The sequence below is a fragment of the Terrapene carolina genome, unplaced genomic scaffold (genome assembly GCF_002925995.2).
Source record: "Terrapene carolina triunguis isolate 2854851 unplaced genomic scaffold, T_m_triunguis-2.0 Scaffold58, whole genome shotgun sequence".
Taxonomy (NCBI): Eukaryota; Metazoa; Chordata; order Testudines; family Emydidae; genus Terrapene; species Terrapene triunguis.
In genome coordinates this window covers 105,008,367-105,033,173 of record NW_020664409.1, presented here as the reverse complement: position 1 = coordinate 105,033,173, position 24,807 = coordinate 105,008,367, and the positions used below count along the sequence as shown (strand labels likewise).

The following is a 24,807-nucleotide window of genomic DNA, read 5'->3' as shown; positions in this document are numbered from 1 at the left end:
CAGTGATGCCAACAATGTCATAGTTGTATTTATTTATTAGCACTTCCAGTTCTTCCTGCTTATTACCCATACTTCTCGCATTTGTATATAGGCATCTAAGATACTGGTTTGATCTTTCCTCCCGGTTTTGTCCTGACCCTCCTTTCTCTCTGCCAATATAGCCCACACTCCCTCTCGTCTCCGACCCATCTCCCAGGTCTCCATGTTCCCCACTTACCTGCGGGCTTTGCTCACCTGTCCCCGTCGAACCTAGTTTAAAGCCCTCCTCACTAGGTTAGCCAGTCTGTGTCCAAATAGGGTCTTTCCCCTCCTCGAAAGGTGAACACCATCTCTGCCTAGCAGTCCTTCCTCAAATAGCATCCCGTGGTCTAGGAAGCCAAAGCCCTCCTGGCGACACCATCTTCGCAGCCAGACATTCACCTCCATGATGCATCTGTCTCTGCCCGGGCCCCTACCTTTGACAGGAAGAATCGAAGAGAATACCACCTGCGCTCCAAACTCCTTCACCCGTACTCCCAGAGCCCTGTAGTCACTCTTGATCCGCTCAGTGTCACACCGCGCAGTATCATTTGTGCCCACATGGATGAGTAGCATGGGGTAGTAGTCAGAGGGCTGGATAATCCTCGACAATGCCTCCGTAACGTCTCGGATACGGGCTCCCGGCAGGCAGCATACCTCCCGAGATGAAATGTCAGGGCGACAGATGGGCCTAATGTTTGACCTAATGTTTTCAAATTAAGGGATGTGGAGCACTTCACAAGTACTTTATGGCAAGTTGACTAGTCATACGATGTTGACTTTCCTCCTTTCTAGTTGCAAAATTTCATTTATACAATTAAAATATATGAAATCCTTTTCTAATATCTATGTATATAATTTATGTAGTTGCAGTCCTGAGTAGAAATGGTCTTTGCAATTGTGAATGAATGAAGATATGGTCTATGAAAGAATTGTAATGTCTACACTATGAAAATATTTGAAAATGCTAGCTTCTATCACCTCACTTCTTTGTTAATGTTACAGTTATCCTCTCTCCCCCATTTCTTCTTATTTTTTGTTACTTGTTTAGCCTTGTCTTAAATTAGACTAAGCAATTTGGGGCATGGACTATCTCTACTGATGTTTGTACAGCATCAAGCCCAGTGAAGCTATGATCTAGTTGGGATGTCTAGGTCCTGCCATAATACAAATAATAAATAGTGGTACTAAACAGAAAAATTGAAATTTCTTTGAGTTAATAATAGATTTGTACAATCATTACCTTTTCCTTTCTGGATCCCAAGTCCACAGCTGTTTCTAATATACTTTGCTAATAATAAGGCCAAATAGATGACTGATCTGCATAGGATAGCTTACAATAGGTTTCTTGTTTTCAGTAGTTACTTACAGAATTGAAATCCATCATTTGAGTGTCTTTGCTTTGAGAGAGTCTTGGAATGATCAAGTATTGACATCTCAGCATGTTGTTGTGCCGGTAACTCACCCTTCCAGATTTTGTGAGGGTTGTAGTGTATTTGATTTATAAATAGCATAAAAATTACTGTTTGGCTGTAATGAATTCATTTTTAGTCTATCCTCTGTGTATGAGTAACGACCTCTTGATGTAATTGGAAAGGGTCTACTTCATTTTGGGCACTAACAAAAAAATCACAAATTATGGTGTATAAATAATATTCTTCATTCAATCAGCAATTTGTCTGATAGTTTTCATTTGCAGGTTTCATGTTTTTTAAGAGGTTATATTCTTCTCACAGTGCATGTCCTTAATTCCTACTAGCATTTATTGGAGTTAAACATTTGCATTGAAAACCTCTCCCTTAAGCCTTCTGTAATACTACTAAGAAAATGTAATCAGACAGTAAATGGTTGTGAATGTGTAATTAAAGTACAGCCAATTTCAGCATGTGAATTAGTTTCATATTAAACAACAAGTCTTGATTTATGCAGTGAACTTACTAATATTGTCCTGGCAAGGAGGTACTAAAAAGTATGTTAAAATATGGAGAAAGCCAGAGCACTGAAATATTTTAAAAGTTGCAACCAGAATCACTGTATTCCAACTACTACTATAGTGAGACCTTTGTGATAAGCATCTACCAATTAGCAGTAATGGTATTCCTCCACCTTTTCCCTTAATCCTCATGCTTGTTTATACTTCTAAAATTGAATGAATTTAGTTTGTAATGTTGGTATGTCTCCACTTATGTCTCTGTACTTGATATGGTATACTTACCTAGAGTCTTCCTTGCCACCCTCAAGAAAGAGCTCCCAAGTTACCTGCTCTTTCCTGGAGAGAATTAAAAGGGAGTGCATGAGGTCCTCAACTAATGGTTAATCTGGTCTCCTGTTAGTGATTGATTTATCAGTGTCACTGGTCCTCTTATTTTTTTTTTAAATAAATGAAGCTGCCAAATCATATTCAGCTCATGTACATGAAAACTTGTGTTCCTATTACTGCTACTCTTTCCTCATTCTTTCCCTATGTTGTGTTCACGCCTTACCATCCTGTTGCATTCTGGTACTTGATTCCATGAGGTGCTGAGCACTCTGGCCCAGATCCAGAAAGGCACTTACCCATGTAAGTAGTCACCACAGAAGTCAGTGGGACTTCTCAAGTGTTTAAAGTTAAGCATGTGCTTAAGTGCTTTTCTGGATTGTTGCCAGAGTACTTAGTACCTCATAGGATTAAGCTCTTTGGGGCAAGAGCTGCCATTTATTTTGTTTGTACATTCCCCAGCTCATTAAGGTAACCAATTCACCTCTAGACTTTGCACTTCCAGTCTCCTAACACAGTGGTTCTCAACCAGGGGTATATGTACCCCTGGGGGTACGCAGAGGTCTTCCGGGGGTACGTCAACTCATCTCGATATTTGCCTAGTTTTACAACAAGCTACATAAAAAGCACTAGCAAAGTCAGTACAAACTAAAATTTCATATAGACAATGACATGTTTATGCTGCTCTATATACTATACACTGAAATGTAAGTTCAATATTTATATTCCAATTGATTTATTTTAGAATTATATTGTAAAAATGAGAAAATAAGCAATTTTTCAGTAATAGTGTGCTATGACACTTCTGTATTTTTATGTCTAATTTTGTAAGCAAATAGTTTTTAAGTGAGCTGAAACGTGGGGGTGCGCAAGACAAATCAGACTCTTGAAAGGGGTACAATAGTCTGGAAAGGTGCATACTTCAGCAGGAAATTGGGTTGTGGAGGTTATCTGGGAATTTGCATTTGACTGTACGGATAGCTCTGAGTACTAACATCTCCGTAGCAATATGTCAGCAGCAGTTAGCACTGCTGTTATGGTACAACAGTGGTAGTCACTTCCGGTTTTAAATGTGAAATTTATTTTTTACAGACTTCCAGTGGGTCCAAGGAGATGTATGTGAAGTTCAGCTGATGGTGTACAATCCTATGCCTTTTGAACTCAGAGTAGAAAACATGGTATGCATCTTTTCAAATTGTTCTTTTATCATTATTTTGTGACAATATTTTTTTCAATTCTGCACCGTTCAATTTTCCAGTATTGTTTTTATGTAAAGCAAACAGTTAAAACTGTATTAAACCGATAGAGAAATTCTCAGTCATATAACATCATTGCCTCATTTAGCCCTTCTCACCTTCTGTACTAGACAACTGATACTAGAAATAAGGCGTACATTTTAAACAGTGAGTAATTAACCACTGGAACAATTTACCAAGAGTCGTGGTGGATTCTCCTTCACTGACAATTTTTAAATCAAGATTGGATTTCTTTTAAAAGATATGCTCTAGGAATTATTTTGGGGAAGTTCTTTGGATTGTACTTTACAGGAGGTTGAACTAGATGATCACAATGGTCTTAGAATCTATGAATTATTATGACAGTGAAATGAAATTCTTTGCCATTCAGAGTGCATGGATGCTTTACAATTACTGATGTATAATAACCTGGACTGAATAAACCAGACCCTGAACTCATAGGCATCTTAGCCCAGGGAATGATTGTCAGAATTATCAGGGCACATCTTCAGCTTGCTATGCTGCTGTGTACTCTACCTCTTCTCATCTCTGTCCTGGTTTCAAACTGGCCTAAGAATTCCCCATCCACATGACCACAATGAACAAGGCTTCCTCAACTTTTGACACCCTCCCTAGCTTGATAAGAGATTAACCCCCACCACACACATCTAAGGTACAAAGAGTGGGAGAAACGCAGGGGAAGAAGCCATAGATGGTGAAGAGGAGGAGGGACTATAGTAACTCCTCACTTAAAGTCCTAGTTATGTTCTTGAAAAATGCAACCTTAAGCGAATCCAGTTTCCCCATAAGAATTAATGTAAATAGGGGGGTTTAGGTTTGAGGGAAATTTTTTCGCCAGACAAAAGACATTATTTATATAATATACACACAGTATAAGTTTTAAATAATTTTAAACGGTTTAATACTGTACTCACCAATGATTGATTGTTAAGCTTGGTTGAGGCAGGGGCATAGTGGGGTCGGGGTGCAGTGGCTTGCCCCATTCTGCCTGCTGGGCGTTTCAGCGGGGGAGTGGGGTCGGAGTGCAGGGGCTTGCCCCATTCTGCCTGCCCGGCGCTCCAGCCGGGGAGCGGGGTCGGGGCGCAGGGGCTTGCCCTGTTTTGCCCGCTTGCCTGGCGCTCCCCGGCAGGAACACTGGGCTGAGGGAGCCAAACAGCATTCTAAGGGAACATTGCAGGACTTTAAAGGAGTATGTTCTCTAATAGATCAGCCACCTAATAACTGCGATGAGGTTAAGTGAGGAGTTACCATATTTAAAAATTTCATCCGAGGATCTCAAGGACTCCACTTGACAAACCGATATTATCTAGATTGTGAGCAATTTGGAGTACACAATGTCCTTTTGTTGTTGTGATCAGTGCCTAGCCCAATTATATGTGATTGAGGCCCCAGGCATTACTGTAATACATATTAATAATAATAATAATAATAATATAAACCACAGTACATATAATCGATTAACAAAGGCTAATTTTGAAATAAATTAAGGTTGGGTAAGTGTCCCCTATCCCCCATCAGAAACTCTTACAAGCAAGAAAATGCAAAGTTCTGGGATATTCGTTTCTTTCATTTTCCAAATTACAAAAAGAAAAAAATTAGGTTGAAAAATAAGGTTGACATTGAGGTAACCCTGCTTTGCCCTTTCTTGTAACATCTTTTCTGTATATTTTCATTAATTGTTTTTCTTGTTGTTTGTTTTTACCTATCCAAAAGCCTAAAGTCAGCTTTGTAGACTTGCATAAGTTTTGTCTTTATCTTGTCTCCATGCATTTGCATTGCTTATGTGCCATTCACGCAGAAGGAGAGTTATTGTCTATGCATGATATGAAAAGTAATTGCTGTGCTTGCTCAGAAGCTAATGATTTGTATAGCTTTCGCCCACATAATACCAAAAGGCAGATTTATCAGTGGTGTTCTGATTTATTTTGTTACATATTCACCTCCACCAAACTTTTTAACCTGAGAAACATCAAGTTATTAAATGCTGAGGAGCTGTGATTTTTAATATAAACTTCAACTGCTAGCTCCAGTCTCCCACAGGACTTATATTACTAGTTGTATCATTGTAATGCTGTATTTCTTTTCTTAACTTTTGTTTTTTTTCTGATCATTACAGTCATCTAGTATTTCACTATGTCCACTGAAGTGGCTAGTAAGATGATGATATACACAACCATATGACATGGCATAGCATAATTATTAAAACATCTTTCCAGCCACTAGAGGTCACATTTTTTTTAATATAATAAAACTCATAGCTTGCCATGCTAGCTGCTTTAACAGGATTCTATCTAACATACACAAACAAAAAAAGGAAAGATGAGAGTCCAAATTACGTTGACTCCGTTTTTTTATTTAATTATATTTCATAAAATGATTGTATATCTTTAGGAACCCTTTCAACTAAAAACCTGGTTTACAGTCTATATAATTAATGTGCAACTTGTTCATGACATGACAACATCTTTGGAACTGTAATTACTTGTTAATAGAACTGTTTAATCAGGGTAAACATACTTTCACAGATAGTTGTGAACTATGAATGTACATTTACTTGTATAGATGCTTCTAATCAGTACTTACGTGCTATGCACACACTAATTGTAATAGTTTGTGCTACTGTAGATACGGTTATTAGTGTCTGTAGCCTTTTATTTTATTTAAAGTAAATTTTGTAATATGGTATTATACTACTGTGGGTTCAGCTCTGGTGGCTACCATTTCAAACTTAACAGAGTGAAAGTCACCTTCATTGCTTACTTTAGATTTAGAGTCTTTAGGAACACACAAAGGTCAAGTGTAGTGACCACACATATATGTTCACAAGTACAAGGTCTATCTGTTTTACAAGTTTTATTAAAGTTACAATCAGTTATGATTATCCAAGCATAAAGAAATTCTATACAGACCTATGCACAAGTTACAAATATAGTTATACTCACATCCTTAACAATAGTGTTAGGGTTAGATGGGTCTCTCTTGGATTGATCATAAATAGAGGGATGTTTTTTCCTGGAGTTTCCTTTAGGGAGCTCAATTTTCCCACTCTGGGCACCTTCTTTTATAATGTAGTTCTGACTATACCTCATTAGCATTTCTGCACATAGTCCACTTTGCGGTTAGGGCATGTGTTAGAAAAATGTGATTACCCAGGTATCTTGTAAGCAAAGAATTACTTTTACTATTAATTTTTCACAATATCACTCATTGGTACATCTTTCCCCATAATCTTAGGGCATTGGGTTATTCTTTGGTCGCTTACTTGCATCAGCATTTCTTATCTCCAAGGCCTAAAATAGCTAAGCTAAAACCTTACAGGCCTCAGCCTGTAGGCCTTACATTTCAGCCCTACTTACTTAGCTATCTAATGCATAATTATCCTTTCTAACTATGATCAATTTTATAGTTCTATAATCCTACAATTTAACTCTATTTAACATATGATTATATATGACATATGTTAATCATAACCACAAAATAAATGAGCAATAAACTAAAATCATTGGCTACACATCATAAAAAATCATTATTTGTTGAAATCCTTTTGGGTTTCATTTTTATTGTCATCCCTGAGGAAAGCAGACATTCAAATCACACAAATTCATAACTTCAGTTATTTTTAATTCCGTAGTCAGTGTTCTAAAAATATGTATAGTGCTTTATTGAGGGATACTGTTGTGAACTTCTGTAGTCTTATCAGTACAAAATAAATTTTGATTCAGTTGCTCAAATGTGCTCTGGTATTGTACGTGCATTTTTGTGATCCAAAAGTTTGCATATTATGACAAGAATCAAATATACATTTCTTGGTCTTGCTATTTGATAAACTAAAAGTTTATGGTTTAATATAAATTTTATGCTTTTCGGTTTATTAATATATGTATTTGGGTGGTAATCTACAGTTCACCTGACTCCTTCCCATCCATCTTAGTCTGATTTGACACCTGATTCTCCTTCTCATAACAATCATTCTCTCTCCTTCATCCTGGCCAACTGCTGTATTGATGTGCTGTCTAGTGCTTAGCCTCCCTCCTTGTTTGACCTTAAACTCTGAATCAACACTTCCACTTATTAAAAGGGCCACTCATTCAACCTTGTTTTCACTAAATGCTACTCGTCTGACGTTTCATTTGCCTTTCCCTTTTTCTGACAATCACTTTATCTCTTCAGTATTACCCACCTGTTCCCCTTCCGTTATCCTTCAGTCCCATCAGTGTGCATGATTTCTCTTCTCCTTTCCCACACTCTCCTGTTCCGTCGTCACATATTCTTTTAAATCCTTCTGTTCCTCATTTCCCAACAGCCTAGAACTTGGGATCCTGCCGGGCTTTGTCTTTCACCTGGTCTTCTTGCTCCTACATCCTTTCCCTTATCTCTGCCACCTTTAATCTGATAATACATAAATGTGCCTCCACTCCTGACCTGATTCCACCCATCCAATCTTGCATCTTTGTCTGTTTCTCTAACATATATCCTCAAGGATGTTTTTGCTTTCAGCTTAATATGTCTGAAAGCCTAGAAGCTAGACAAATTCAGAATAGAAATAAGGCATGGGTTTTTAACAGGGAGGGTAATTAAACACTGAGACTACATACCTAGGAATATAGTGGAGTCTCAATCACTTAAGAATGCATATATTTGTAAAAGAGATGCCATAGCTCAAACAGAAGCTATATGGGCTTGATACAGAAATTAACAGGTAAGGTTCTATGGCTTGTGTTATTCAGGAGGTCAGACCTGGTGGTCATAATGGTTCTTCTCGGTTAAGAAATCTATGAATCTATGAAATTTGAACTGCTTAGAAATCCCAAGACCTCTTTGCTTCCCACCTTCTCTGTTCCTGCTGACAGCAGTGCTATCTTCTGTCACTCAGCCACACAATTTGGGTTCCTCTTCTCTTTCTCCACACTTCCAGGTCATGTCTAAATCTTGTTCTGTAACACCTCTAAGATCTGGCCTTTTCCTTGTCTCCACATAGTGCAAATTCTAATTCAGTGAGAGGTTTTTAAACGTTGTTTCAGCAGGAAGGTGAATTGCAATGCTTGTCACTAGAATGCAGAGGTGGATTAGGTCAAACAAGTTTGCATTGTGAGCCAGAAGGCAGGGGAAATCATAGGCTTGATAGGAGAAGGTGCTGTCAGAACACTTATCGGATACCATTGGCCAGTCATAGCAAGACAAGTACTTACAAAAGATAGTATGGACAAACAAACACAAACCGAAACAGGAACAAACTAAAAAAAGCAAACCAGCCTTCATGATATCCACTCAGATTATGTTGAGGAGTAAAACATTTTTCATTAACCTGGGTATTGGGGCCAACTTTAGGAATGAGTGTCAGTGTTATTACTGCTGTAAAAAACACAGCACAAGATTTTCCAAGGGGAAAAACATCTCCCAACTATCACCTCCCTTCCCCCCACATCCGTGTTTTCAAGTAAATGGTATTGACACTGATTCAGACTTCTTTGTCAATATTAATCTAAAGATTTCTAAGCACTAGAGGGCAATGTTGGACAAATATTGTTGAGTTCTACTAATGGCAAGTAGCAAAATATCAGACTTGACATTTATACATGCTAGATATGTCATATTGTGATGCTTATCTGTGTTGATTTTGATTTAAAGTTAAGCATCTTGGCTTCAGCCTTAGCGTTGGAACTCTTATGCACAGTAAGGTTTATTTTAGTTGTTTTCTCTTTGACTGAGAAATCTTTTACCCTTTTCCTATTGTCTTTGTACTTAAACACTACAAAGTTTTACCAGATAATGGCACATAATGGTGGCAGTGCCTGATGTATGATGATACACTTGAAGCTGCTTATCTCTTACACTGTGACAGTGGGTACGTCTACACTACGAGATTAATTCGAATTTAGATAATTCGAATTTGGGAAACAGATTGTATAAATTCGATTGTGCGCGGCCACACTAAGCACATTAATTCGGTTTTTAACCACATTAATTCGGTGGTGTGCGGCCACACTACCCCATTAATTTTAACCACATTAATTCGGTGGTGTGCGGCCACACTACCCCTAATTCGAATTAACAAAATCGATTTTGGTGCTACTCCGCTCGTCGGGGTGGAGTACAGAAATCGATTTTAAGTGCCCTTTAATTCGAAGTAACTGGCTCCGTTGTGTGGACGGGTTAAGGATTAATTCGGATTAACGCAGCTAAATCCGAATTAAAGTCGTAGTGTAGACCAGGCCAGTCTCTTCCTAATGCTTATTTTGCTTCTCCCTTCGGAACGAATGGTAATTCTATAGAAAGGTTCTTAGATTCAGACAGTGTTTAAGAATTAAGAGTCTTAGAATGAGGCTGCACTGCCACTGCATTATAACAGAAATATGTTGCAATGATTGCTAGTTTAATTTTATCAACACACTGTGTAATTTTGGATACCATGTGACAAATTGAGATGGAGACAATGGTGGGTGACGTAATATCTTTTATTGTACTAACTTCTGTTGGTGAAAAAGAAAAGCTTTAGAGCTTGCACAGAGCTCTTTAGGTCATTTTGAGATCAGCTTTCTTTAATTAAAAAAAAAAAAAACTAACCTCTTTCCTGTACTGCTCTATAGCTAAACAGTCTGTTATTCCTCTTACGTGAAATAATTTAGTATTCCCATTTAATTTTAGCAATTTTTCACCTGTCACATTTTATTTAGGTGGTTATTAGGGCTGTCAAGCGATTAAAAATATTAATCACGATTAATCACGCGATTAAAAAAATTAATCATGTTGTTAAACAATAATAGAATGCCATGTATTTAAATATTTTTGGATGTTTTCTACATTTTCAAATATATTGATTTCATTTACAACAAAGTGTACAGTGCTCACTTTATATTTTTGATAAAGATTTGCACTGTAAAAAACAAGAGTATTTTCTAATTCACCTAATACGAGTACTATAGTGCAATCTCTTTATCATGAAAGTTGAACTTACAAATGTAGAATTATGTCCAAAAAAATACTGCATTCAAAAATAAAACAATATAAAACTTTAGAGCCTACAAGTCCAATCAGTCCTACTTCTTGTTCAGCCATCGCTCAGACAAACAAGTTTGTTTACATTTGCAGAAGATAATGCTGCCTGCTTCTTGTTTACAATGTCACCTGAAAGTGAGAACCGGCATTTGCATGGCACTGTTGTAGCCAGCGTCGCAAGATATTTACATGCCAGATGTGCTAAAGATTCATATTTCCGTTGATGCTTCAACGACCATTCCAGAGGACATGCGTTCATGCTGCTGATGGGTTCTGCTCGATAACGATCCAAAGCGGTGCGGACCGACGCATGTTCATTTTCATCATCTGAATCAGATGCCACCAGCAGAAGGTTGATTTTTGTTTTTTTTGGTGGTTCAGGTTCTGTAGTTTCCGCATCAGAGTGTTGCTCTTTTAATACTTCTGAAAGCATGCTCCACACTTCATCCCTCTCAGATTTTGGAAGGCACTTCAGTGTCTTAAATCTTGGGTCAAGTGTTGTAGCTATCTTTAGAAATTTCACATTGGTATCTTCTTTGCATTTTGTCAAATTTTCAGTGAAAGTGTTTTTAAAACAAACAGCATGTGCTGGGTCGTCGTCAGAGACTGCTATAACATGAAATATATGGCAGAAAGTGGCTAAAACAGAGCAGGGGGCATACAATTCTCCCCCAAGGAGTTCAGTCACAAATTAAATTAACGCATTATTTTTTTAACGAGCATCATCAGCATGGACGTATGTCCTCTGGAATGATGGCCAAAGCATGAAGAGGCATATGAAGCTTTAGCGCATCTGGCACGTAAATATCTTGCAACGTCAGCTACAACAGTGCCATGCGAGCACCTATTCTCACTTTCAGGTGACATTGTAATTAAGAAGTGGTTCGCATTATCTCCCATATATGTAAACAAACTTGTTTGTATTAGTGATTGGCTGAACAAGAAGTAGGACTGAGTGGACTTGTAGGCGCTAAAGTTTTACATTGTTTTGTTTTTGAGTGCAGTTATATAACAAAAAACCCCTACATTTGTAAATTGCACTTTCATGATAGAGATTGCACTACAATACTTGTATGAGGTTAATTGAAAAATACTATTTCTTTTGCTTATCATTTTTACAGTGTAAATATTTGTAATAAAAACATAGTGAGTACTGTACACTTTGTATTCTGTGTTGTAATTGAAATCAATATATTTGAAAATGTAGAAAAAAATCTGAAAATATTTAATACATTTCAATTCATATTCTGTTTAACAGTGTGATTAATCGTGATTAATTTTTTTGAGTTAACCATGTGAGTTAACTGTGATTTATCGACAGCCCTAGTAGTTATATCTTAGGGGTCGTAATGAGTTCATTTTAAACTTTGCTTTGCTTTTTGTTGTTTTACAAAGGTGGTTAAACTGGGAGTAGGATTCCAAAGGCTTTGTAAAGGTAGGGACTGTGAAACTTTCAGGAATATAAAATGAGATGCACACATGAAGAGTTATCCACCACAATTTGTCCTTGTAGTTAGCATTTAGAGACTGTAAGGATGACCATGGTATAGATGCCTTAAAGAGGCTGAAAATAAGTTAGCTTTTTTTGTTTTTAGGAGAAACTTCTGCAACACACCAACTGTATTTGGTCTTTTTTGAGGATCCACCATTATATACATACAGAGCATGTATATGTGCGCGCACACACATATATTACATACACATTACTATTATTTAAATCATAGAATCATAGAATATTAGGGTTGGAAGAGACTTCAGGCGGTCATTTAGTCCAATCCCCTGCTCAAAGCAGGACCAACACCAACTAAATCATTCCAGCCAGGGCTTTGTCAAGTCTCGCCTTAAAAACCTCTAAGGACAGAGATTCCACCACCTCCCTATGTAACCCATTCCAGTGCTTCACCACCCTTCTAGTGGAATAGTGTTTCCTAATATCGAAGATAGACCTCCCCCACTGCAACTTGAAACCATTGCTCCTTGTTCTGTCATCTACCACCACTGAACAGCCTAGTTCTATCCTCTTTGGAACCCCCCTTCAGGTAGTTGAAGGCTGCTATCAAATCCCCCCTCACTCTTCTCTTCTGCAGACTAAATAACCCCAGTTCCCTCAGCCTCTCCTTGTGAGTCGTGTGTCCCAGCCCCCTAATCATTTTCGTTGCCCTCCACTGGACTCTCTCCAATTTGTCCACATCCCTTCTGTAGTGGGGGGACCAAAACCGGACACAGTACTCCAGATAAGGCCTCACCAGTGCCAAATAGAGGGGAATAATCACGTCCCTCGATCTGCTGGCAATGCTCCTACTAATGCAGCCCAATATGCCATTGGCCTTCTTGGCAACAAGGGCACGCTGCTGACTCATATTCAGCTTCTCGTCTACTGTAATCCCCAGGTCCTTTTCTGCAGCACTGCTGTTTAGCCAGTCAGTCCCCAGCCTGTAGTGGTGCATGGGATTCTTCTTTCCTAAGTGCAAGACTCTGCACTTGTCCTTGTTGAACCTCATATTTATTTTGGCCCAATCCTCCAATTTTTCTAGGTCGCTCTGGACCCTATCCCTACCCTCCAGTGTATCTACCTCTCCCCCCAGCTTAGTGTCATCAGCGAACTTGCTTAACTCCAGCCCCTTGCTCCTTCACCTTGTTAGCCCTCCAGCCCTCTGTTCCTTTCTCCCCACCCTTAGTCTGAACTGTTGATAGTCTAGAGCAGGGGTCGGCAACCTTTCAGAAGTGGTGTGCCGAGTCTTCATTTATTCACTCTAATTTAAGGTTTCGCGTGCCAGTAATACATTTTAACGTTTTTAGAAGATCTCTTTCTATAAGTCGATAATATAGAACTAAACTATTGTTGTATGTATAGTAAATAAGGTTTTTAAAATGTTTAAGATGCTTCATTTAAAATTATTTTAAAATGCAGAGCCTCCCCCCAACTGGTGGCCAGGACCCGGGCAGTGTGAGCGCCACTGAAAATCAGCTCGCGTGCTGCCTTCGGCACGCGTGCCATAGGTTGCTTACCCCTGGTCTAGAGAGCTCAGAAGCCAAACTCAGATGCCAATTTGGCAGTGCATAAAGTTGTAGAACCCTAATGCCAGGTGTCTAACATGGTGATCAGAACTAGAAAAATTGTCATTCTTCGAGGTAGATGCAGCCATGTATTCTACTTAAGTATGTGTGTTCCCAGTGCTCTGGACCTGGAGAATTTTGCCTAGCAGTACCAGTAGAAGGGCGACGGTCAAGCCTCCTGGCCATAGCCCTTCCCCTGGCTGTATGAAGTGGCCCTGCTTTGACCCCCCTTCTTCTAACTGTTCCTTCTTATTGACTGTGGCTGTAGTCAGAGCTCTGTGTGGTTTTCACATCAGAATCCTTCTATTTTTAGTGACTTTTCTAGGTGAATATAGTTAATTAGTACCCTTAATATAGTGTTAGTTAGATTTAATGTTAGGTAGCTGTGGTTTAACTATTTCCCAAGGTTTAAACCTTTCTGTCTTGGGGGGGGGGAATTGATCCACAACGATCCCCACATGTGGTGCTTGCTATGCCTAGGTGAAGTCCACATCAAGGAGTTGTTTGATTTGCAGATGATTCACCAAACGGACTCAGGTGGCAAGGATCCTTGTCTGAAGCAGCACTTGCTTGACCAGGTCATCTGGCCTGCTTTGGCACCGAGGCCCTTATTAGATCGGAGGTCACCCTCGGGTTCTGAGAGTGCTGCCATTTCACATGTGGGAACTGGTGCATCTCTGAAGAGATGGAGGAGTCGTTCCCCCATCAAGTGTGCAGAGGGAAAAGGTTGCATAAGATAGACCAAGGCCACTCCAGGTTGCGTTGAGTCTCATCTTCCTCTTCCAGAAGGAGCGGTGGATCAGCATGGGGTGAATGCCGGTGTGCAGGTTGGAGCAGGTCCTGTCATCTGCTCCCTGGTACTGTGCAAGGAGGTCAGAGACCTTGTACCATTTATTCCAGTTCCGGCTCTGTTGCTTCCAGTACTGACAAGGGTGATGCCAGCACCGGCTGTTTGTGCACCAGTGGAGTATCAGGTGGCAATGGACCTTTCTGTCCTGACCTTGCTCTTGGTCCAGGACTTTGCAGGAGCTGCATATTTTATAGCTCCATTGGCTGGGTGGACTGCTGAATCTGCGAGTCTGTCAGCACTGTACCCTGACGTTTCCGTTTTATAATCCGTGGAAATGGTGCTGTGCTCGGCGCAACGGACCTCCCCGGCACCACGACTGTCTGTCACCCCTGTGACCGGTGCCACCCATGTTACCATGGTGGCACTTGCTACTCTCCAATTCGGCACTGTCCGTTGCCTAGGTAGCACTGCTGACCTCCGGGTCGACACCACTTCCAGCACTGGAAACGATGGTGACTAAGTGACACTGGCACTGTTTCCGCTGTTGGTGCCAGCTCCCTCGTCATTCTGGGTTACAGATGAGTCAGACCAGTTGCTCGCACCCTCAGGATTGGCTCTGTATTCATATCTAAAGCTTGGGACTCTTTGTTGTCCAGGTCAGGATTTTCCTTCTCTTGCTCTCCATCTCCAAACCTGCATCAGGGGCTGTTCCTGGAGCACTATGGGTACCAGGATTGGTGCTCATCTCACAACTGGGAAAGGTCCCAGCCCAGCGCCTACTGGCCACCAATGCCCTATCCGTACCAGTGGCCTGCATGGAATCTGTGGACTGCTCAGTTGCGGAGGCCCCATTCATTGTTTCAATTGAAGGCAAGATCACTGACCAGATCTGTGGCAGTGGTCGTCGATCCGCCATAGGCCAAGGCACCGGTGAGCCTTCCCCAGTGGAGCCTCTAGTATTGTCCTGTCGAGGACCATCAGTCCTGGAGCAGGTTCTGGCTCTGGCCCAGGCCCAGTTAACTGCTTCATCTTCATCCCTGGATAATTCTGCAGAGCCTCGCTCTTCCTCACTTTTGATACAAGAGGATTTCAAGATATACCAGAACTTTTTCCAGCATGTGGCCGCTTCCTTAGGTATTCAAGCGGAGTTCCTGTAAGAGATCACACACAAGTTAGTGGGTATCTTGCAGCCGTCTGCCCCTGGGAGAGTCACCTTTCCTATTAATGATGCGCTCTTTGAGCCTGCTAAGGTCCTCTGGAGCACACCAGCTTCGATAACCACCAGCAGCAAAGCACATGGAGAAGTGCTATTTTGTTCTGGTGCAGGGATTTGAGGGTATGTAGTCCCATCTTCCCCCAGATTCCCTGGTCGTAACTGTGGTGAACGATAGAGCCCGGCAGGGCATGTTTAAGTCCACTCCCATGAATAAGGACTCTAAACAAATGGATCTGATGGGCAGGAAGATTTACACCTCTTCTTTGCAGATGCGGTTTGCTAACCAGCAGGCATTGCTGTCGAAGTATGACTTTGTGAGCTGGACAGCTATGTCTAAGTTTGCAGACCAGGTGTCCAAAGCCTCGAGAGAGGAATTTTAGGGATTTGTCACCGAAGGCTGCTTGGTGGCTAAGCCTTTGTTGCAGTCCGTGCTGGACTTCATGGATACTTTGGCCAGAGTGATGGCCTTGGTGGTGACCATGAGAAGGGCTTCCTGGCTCCAGAATTCAGGCATTGCTCCCAATGTGCAGCACGCCAAAGAGGATTTTCCCTTTGATGGCCAAGTGCTGTTTTTGGACAAGGTGGACGAGACTCTGCACTCCTTCAAGGATTCTAGGGCTACCCTATAGTCCTTTTGGGTGTACACACTGGCTGTGCAGAGGCGCCACTATGGTGGCCGTTGTCGTCGTCATCATCTGTAGCAAACGTTTGGTCAGCCTTTCCTTCCCCTGAGACAGCGGGACTGCACACTGCATCCCACACTCCTCTCCCTGCATCTCATGATGTGACTACTTTGTGGTTAAATGAGGAGGAAGAGTGGTGTTTGGCAGCTGTTCAACAGATCCTACTCAACAGTAGAAAGCTCTATCAGAATGGCCTATGCAGCAAAATGGAAGCAGTCTTAGGTCTGGTTATTGGCCTGCAGAATGCAATTGATGCTGGCTTCAATCCAGGACATCTTGGAGTACCTGCTGCACCTTCAGTCATTCGGACTGGCACTTAGCTCATTGAAAATGGATCTGGCAGTGATATCAGCTTTTTATCACTCCCATTCGGGGAAGATCAGTCTTCTCCAATACCATGGTAGCAAGATTCTTTAAAGGGCTTCTTCCTCTCCATCCTCAGTCCGAGAACTCGTTCTTCTGTGGGACCATAACGCGCTACTAGAGGCTTTAATGGGGTCTCTGTTCAAGCCCCTGGCATCTTGTCCTTTTCCAATTTTGTCTGAAGACTGCATTTCAGCCAGCAATACCATCTGCAAGGAGAGTCAGAGACTTGCAGGCTCTGACAGTAGAGCCTCCTTACATACATTTCTCCAAAGACAGTGACTTTGACCACACTCCCAGTTTTTGTCTTAAGTGCTTTTTCAGTTTCATTTGAATCAGGTAGTATATTTACCTGTATCCCTTCCTAAGCCACATTCATCTCTGGAAGAGCAGTGTCTCCATCCATTAGATGTCAGACAATGTCTAGCCTCGTATCTTTCATGCTGTATCTTTCATGCTTTGCCTTGCTTGTTAGTCCTATGCAGATCATATGAGGGGTGGTCAAGTGGTCTCTTCAGAGATGACTTCTAAATAGATAACATCCTGTATCATGAGTGCATATAAATAGCTTTGGCTCGGTGGTTGCAAACTCATTCTACAAGAGCGCAAGCAATGTCAACAGCAGTCCTCTTCTCAATATTGGACATTTGCCAGGCTATGTGGTCATTTTATACATACATTTACAAACCATTATGCCATTATCACATCATTCAGGGCGGATGCAAGTTTTATTAGGGTGGTCCTGCAGTCCTTGTCTAGTAGACTCAGAGTCCTGCCTCATGTGGTGGGTACTGCTTGTGAATCACCTAAGTGGAACACACGGCTGCATCTCCTCAAAGAAGAAGGAACAGTTGTTTACTGTTCTTTGAGGTGTGAAGCACATACATAATCCATGATCCATCCTCTGTCCCCTCTGCATTGGAGTGTAGTCTCTGGGTTTTCAGTGCAAAGGAACTGAGGGAGGCCAGGGTGATGCTGCTTCACATAGCCTGGGGAGGGGGGCTATAGCCACGAGGCATGAGCACTGCCCCCTGTGGATACTAGTAGGCAAAATTCTCTGTGCACCTAGGTGAAATACATGTCTGCATCACCTCTCGAAGAAGCACAGTTACAGTAAATAAGTTTTTCATTTACCGAATATACTTAAAACTTGAAAAAAGACTTCTACATAAGGGAAAACTTGAAAGAAAAGCAATGCTTATGTAAAAGGCAGTTTGTTTGTATTTCCTTTGCTGATTTTGTAGAGTTTTTGGTTAAAAAAATTCTCTCATAATCCAGCTTCTCTTTCTAGCTGAGACTGTAATGAAGTTATAATTCTCTCTTTTATAAGATCAGTTTTTTCTCAGGGAAATTGTGATGTCACATTCATAATTATGGTTTCCCTGCAGGGTCATGTAGTAGAAGCAGATGGTTTCTGAAGGGCACTAACTTTGTTCTATACACACTATCCACTCCATGCATCTGATGAAGTGGGTTTTAGCCCACGAAAGCTTATGCCCAAATAAATTTGTTAGTCTCTAAGGTGCCACAAGGACTCCTCGTTGCTTTTACTATCTGTAAAGTGAGTTAAAATAGCAAAAAGGTGGTTGTTCTAAATGAAATGTGAGTTTTAATTTCCCTAAAGCATTTGGAGTTGCTTAATATTTCCTTAAGGACTGCTTTATTCTCTTTGGAACAAAATGATCTATTTGTTTGGATTTTATGTACTGCACTTCTTACCCAGGGAGGACCATTTCCTGTGAATTCCCCTTCCCAAGAACTTCCAACTATATGTATTATTATAATTGAACAATACTATGAAATTAAATAAGTAAGGGTATTAATGAAAATATCACCAGTGGACATGGGGAAAAATAAAATGTTTCGAAGCTCAGTGGAAAACAAATCTTAAAACATACATTTTTGGAAGGATTATAAAGTCCCAAATTTAAGGATTGAGGTTTTTGGAACCAATATTGTGAGTAAATTTACTTAATCTGAATGATGTGCTGACAATATTCAGCTAAGTAGTAAAGAGGAGTGGATTGCTCCCTCAGGCACGATCCTTCTAGAACATGTCTATGGCAAAAATATAGAAGAGTGGATGTAATTTTTTTCAATGGCTGCCCTTGGAGCTGCTGTGGAAGGATGTTAGAAGACTGACTGGTAGGAAGGAACTGCCTTTTCCTAGCTTTGGAAGCCTTGCAGGAGGAAGATTGGAGAATCTTGACCTGTGTCAGATCACTGGGATTAATTTACACAAGATGACAACCAAGACATCTGCTAGACTGGATAAAATTGAGGGATGGGGAAGATAAATTGACTTCATTTCAAAATGTATAGCAGTTAAAGAACAGATGACTGTGGTCCAAATTAGGTTGAACCAAGTTTTATGTTGTGTCTGAGGAGATTTTGGGCAGATAGAATAATTGGGCTGTGGAAAGTAAAGTTTGAAAAATAAGGCTCCTAAAATCAATGCCAGAACTAGAGCTGTATGGAGAGCTTTCCACCACCCACACCCCAGAGAACACGTGGAGATCTGTCAGAGCTTTATTGACCAGATAGCAATCAATAAGATTATTAGAGAAGAGTTTCCACAGAATACCTGTGGAATTGCAAAGCACCAGATGCTGAAGTGCAAAACAGAGCTGCTGTGGTTGAGTGCTGCAACATCACAAGACATGTAGCCACAGAGATCCATTTAGCAGCGGAGATACATTCTGCTATGCTGGAGTTAGCTTCTCGGGCTAAGTCTAGATTGTATCTGGGAATGAGCCTGGGTCCATAGATTTGTGGTTGTGGGGCTTGTGGTAGGGTGCTAAAAACAGCTCTTTAGATATTGTGGCTCAGGCTGGAGCTCATGCTCGAGCACAACCCCTACCTAGCTTGAGAACCCGAGCTCCAGCCTGAGTTGCATGTCTACACCGCTATTTTTAGTGGGCTACTGTGAGCCGCGCCACCACAAGCCTGTGGACTGGGACTGGGTTATTTGCTCTCAGACGCAGTGTAGATATACCCTGGAGGAACTGAACCACCCAATACCCAAAGGAGCTCTGAAAGTGTATGGTAAGTGGAGAGTGAGAACCGCAAGCTATGTGAAAAGTTAATCTTTTCTTAACTGAGAAAATTCGCCAGGTACTGAAGACCCACAGGCTTAGTATCAGCTCAGTGGAGTTTATTCAGGTTTTCAGATAAGTCTGAATAATTTTTAAAATGTTTCAAAATTAGGGACTGTTACTAGACTGGGGTAGTGCATGTCATATTTCAGCTAGAGTGATTTTTTACAGGAGAATTACAAAATCCTTTAAAAGCAAAACATAGAAGTAATAAATGCTGAGAGATCTTTAACTTGCTACAGCATTAGCAGATTCCATTATAACAGAAGTTGCATTGAGTAAAAATTTATTAGTTTCAGTTTTATTTTACCAGACTACGCTATTTTAACAATTTGACTATATTTGCCTCTTTAAATTTAAATTACACTTTAGGTCATGACAGACTTTTCCATTATTTGTCACTATGCAAATTTTTTTTTTAATGTGGTCCTTTGGTTTTGAGGCTTGTCTTCATGCATAAAAGTGATTTATGTTTGGAAATTTACTACAATAGATAATCATTGCAAGCATGTTGTGACTATTATAAACAATGTATTCTAACTAGGTATAATTAACCTATGCTACTACAGTTTAATAGTCATCAGAATTTCCATGGAAACTTGTTGCATATTGATTCAATCTAAGGTGAAATTTTAATTGAACTTAATTATAGGATTTTTGTTTTTGTCCTAACTCTCCCATGTGCTCCCCCACAACATAAGAACTGGGTCAGACCAAAGGTCCATCTAGCCCAGTATCCTGTCTACCGACAGTGGCCAATGCCAGGTGCCCCAGAGGGAGTGAACCTAACAGGTAATGATCAAGTGATCTCTCTCCTGCCATCCATCTCCACCCTCTGACAGAGTCTAGGGACAGCATTCCTAGGGACTCCCTGGCAAAGTTTTTAATGTTTTAAGTAGTCTGTTACATTTATGCTTATATGGATTTGATTTATATATTTTGTAGGCATTCAGCTTTTAGAATATATCGAAACATTGTTTTTCAGTTTTCATATTTTTTATATGTATATAGGTGTAACTGGCTATTTTTTGTTTTTTATAGTTATGTAACTATCGTTAGAATATAGTTATATATTTATATAACTAAAACAAAACAAACTCGGTTACTAATATAGGAAAGAGTGGCTCTCAGTTGAGATTCATTACGAATTCAGAAATAGTACAGTATACTCCCATTTATCTGAAACTCTATTATTTGAACATTTGCATTAGCTGCAGAGGGCATGTATCTCATGCTGGAAGACAAGAAAGGGATTTGGATAATTCAGAGATTCGGATAAAAAAGCAGAGACCCCTGGCCAGGACTGTGAGGCGTGAGAGGATGACAAGCCCCCCGCTGTGGGGGAGGTCTCCTGTTGCTGAATGGCTCCTTTGGCAGCGCAGGGAGTCCTCTGCAGCCCTGCCATCTTGGGAATGAGTGAACAGGGCCATAGCAGCGGAGCTACAGAGGGCTCCCTGTGCTGGCAGGGATTGGGTTTCAGCAGCCCTGCGCCAGCGGAGAGAACCCTCTGCAGCTCCGGTCATGAGAGCAAGTGAGTGGGGCAGAGCAGAGACCCAGACCAAGACTTGGAGGAGGAGCCCTGGCAACAGAGGAGGCCACCCCACTGATGAATGGCTCCTTCCCTCTCCATTATCCGAACTCCCAGTTATGTGAATAAAATCTGTCCCCTATGTTGTTCAGATAATCAGTTGTATACTGTATTTGTTGTTTTTTTTTAATTGAATGTGAAATATATTTGACAGCAAATGAGTGCACAGTTCTCTACAAGTAAAACGGATGTAGTTTTAACTTTGGCAGGACTGTTGCACATTTAGAAATGTTATCTTAAACTTGCCCCGTCTGAGGCCATGTCTACGCTACAAACTGTGGTCAATGGAAGTTAATTTGATGTACAGCTGCCCAAATTTGTATATTGCTCAAAGGCGTGTGTGCTTGGCTGCTTTTGTTGTTGCTGCATCCACTCACCGGGAATCCTTGCGTTGCTGCAAAGTGTGGTGCACCACGAGTAGTTGTCTCAGTGTGCCACGCATCACTGTCCAGCTCAGTGCCTTTTGGGAAACTTTTGCAATGTGTCATGGGACAAAAATGATTCTCACAGGGATCTCTGGGAGCTAGGGTCAAGTCCCCAGCTTGGAACTTTCTCAGAATGCCATGTATATCACATAATTTTTGTGCCTTTTTTAAAATCTCTCAAACCCATATGACACTTCTTGGTGTCTGGCATCTCTGACAGAAGCATGGAACCATCAGAGTTCTGCACTGTTCCTATGGGAATGTTGCAAATACACAATGCACGCTTCACGTTCAGGAAGTACCGCAACAGTGGAGGTCATGACTTTGAGGACAGTTTGCTGAAGGACATAGGAAAAAACAATTCTAGGTTGTTCATGGTGTACATGGAGCTGCTGCAGCTGGTGAAGGGCTGCTCCTCAGCCCGAGAAACAAGCACTGACTGGTGGGATCACATTATAATGCAGGTTTGGGATGATGAGCAGTAGCTGCGGATCCTTTGCCTACGAAAGGCCACATTATTAGATCTGACTGCTGAGCTTGCTCCAGCCCTCCAATGCCTGGACACCAGAGTGAGAATTGCATTGACAGTGGAGAAGTGAGTGGTGATCACGCTCTGGAAGCATGCAATGCCAGATTGCTAGTGGTCAATGGGAAACCATTTTGGAGTTGGAAAATGCACAGTGGGAGCTTTTGTTATGCAAGTGTGTAGGGCCATTAATAATCTCCTGCTGCACAGGACTCTGACTCATAGACTTTAAGGTCAGAAGGGACCAATATGATCATCTAGTCTGACCTCCCGCATGATGCAGGCCACAAAAGCTGACCCACCCACTCCTGGAATAATTCTCTCCCTAATAATTCACCTTAACCCATCAGCCACAGCTACCTGATGGCCACTGGCTTCCCTACACTATGATTCTCTTAGTGAATTATCACTTCACATTGTTTGCTCAGACCAGCCTCCCCGGCCCACTCACTGCTGTGCGGGGCTGTAAGTGTGTCCATTGCTGGACAGCAGGAATTCCTGCCCATTTCCCTTCCGGCTGGAGCAGGATTGGAGTGTGTTTGTGTTAATGACATTGCTGTAGATTGTTGTTCGTTCCCCATCTTGACAATTCAGACAGTCCCTTTCCCATTCAGATCTCCAGCATTTCATTCCAATAGCAGGGGTCCGGTTTTCTCTGGGGCACTGACATGTTTCAGGGGGTTGGTGAGTGAACTCAGCCTTACATTCCATCCTTGATGGGGCGGGACAAGGGTGGTCAGTTTTGTTGGGCCAGCAAGTTGGCAACCCTAGATCCAGGGGAAACAAACACCCAACGAGGCTGGCCAGGGGCAGGACATCAGCTTGGAGGGGAGGGGTGGGGGTGGCAGTGACATCACAAAGGCCTGTTGCAGGAACTCGGCCTATTGGGCAAAGGTGGTGGGGAGGGGGTGACCTCACAGAGAGACCCTGACATCAGCCGGGCAGGACAGAGGTGCAGGGCCAGGCCAGTCTCTGAGACCCCTCCGGCTTTGCTGCCGCAAATCTCCTTCGCGAGGTCTCTCCTCGAGGACTGAGAGAGAATTAGGATTCATGGATGTGAGCATTGGGAGGAACCTCTGTGGAGTTTTCTCCTTTCCTACCACTGATTGTGCTGAAAACAAACTTCCCTTTTCCAAGGTAAGAGGCCCAGAGAGGTTTGGAACCTGTTCAGTCTGATCCCCCTGGTGCAGGCAGCATTCTAGGCCCAGAAAACACTGGCTTAAGGTGGCCGAATTTGATTTCCTGACTTGGACGCTTAGAATCCCTGGGGACATTGGGGTTTATCCTTTGGTTTCCCTTTTCCTCTTTCATAGAATATCAGGGTTGGAAGGGACCTCAGGAGGTCATCTAGTCCAACCCCCTGCTCAAAGCAGGACCAATTCCCAACTAAATCATCCCAGCCAGGGCTTTGTCAAGCCGGGCCTTAAAAATCTCCAAGGAAGGAGACTCCACCACCTCCCTAGGTAACGCATTCCAGTGCTTCACCACCCTCCTAGTGAAATAGTGTTTCCTAATATCCAACCTAGACCTCCCCCACTGCAACTTGAGACCATTGCTCCTTGTTCTGTCATCTGCCACCATTGAGAACAGCCGAGCTCCATCCTCTTTGGAACCCCCCTTCAGGTAGTTGAAGGCTGCTATCAAATCCCCCCTCATTCTTCTCTTCTGGAGACTAAACAATCCCAGTTCCCTCAGCCTCTCCTCATAAGTCATGCGCTCCAGACCCCTAATCATTTTTGTTGCCCTTCGCTGGACTCTTTCCAATTTTTCCACATCCTTCTTGTAGTGTGGGGCCCAAAACTGGACACAGTACTCCAGATGAGGCCTCACCAATGTCGAATAAAGGGGAACGATCACGTCCCTCGATCTGCTGACAATGCCCCTACTTATACAGCCCAAAATGCCGTTAGCCTTCTTGGCAACAAGAGCACACTGTTGACTCATATCCAGCTTCTCGTCCACTGTGACCCCTAGGTCCTTTTCTGCAGAACTGCTACCTAGCCATTCGGTCCCTAGTCTGTAGCTGTGCATGGGATTCTTCCGTCCTAAGTGCAGGACTCTGCACTTGTCCTTGTTGAACCTCATCAGGTTTCTTTTGGCCCAATCCTCTAATTTGTCTAGGTCCCTCTGTATCCGATCCCTACCCTCTAGTGTATCTACCACGCCTCCTAGTTTAGTGTCATCGGCAAACTTGCTGAGAGTGCAGTCCACACCATCCTCCAGATCATTAATAAAGATATTAAACAAAACCGGCCCCAAGACCGACCCTTGGGGCACTCCGCTTGAAATTGGCTGCCAACTAGACATGGAGCCATTGATCACTACCTGTTGAACCCGACGATCTAGCCAGCTTTCTATCCACCTTACAGTCCATTCATCCAGCCCATACTTCTTTAACTTGGCAGCAAGAATACTGTGGGAGACCGTATCAAAAGCTTTGCTAAAGTCAAGGAATAACACATCCACTGCTTTCCCCTCATCCACCGAGCCAGTTATCTCATCATAGAAGGCAATTAGGTTAGTCAGGCATGACTTGC

At 41.8% G+C, this 24,807-nt stretch overlaps 1 protein-coding gene across 1 annotated transcript in view; it reads left to right on the top strand.

Moving 5' to 3' along the window:
• Positions 1-24,807, top strand: part of TRAPPC9 (trafficking protein particle complex 9) — an 848,931-nt gene that overhangs the window by 97,422 nt on the left and 726,702 nt on the right. The window contains exon 12 of the mRNA XM_026646706.1: positions 3,368-3,453. Coding sequence (XP_026502491.1) covers positions 3,368-3,453 — 86 coding nt within the window. The remainder of the gene's footprint in view (positions 1-3,367; positions 3,454-24,807) is intronic.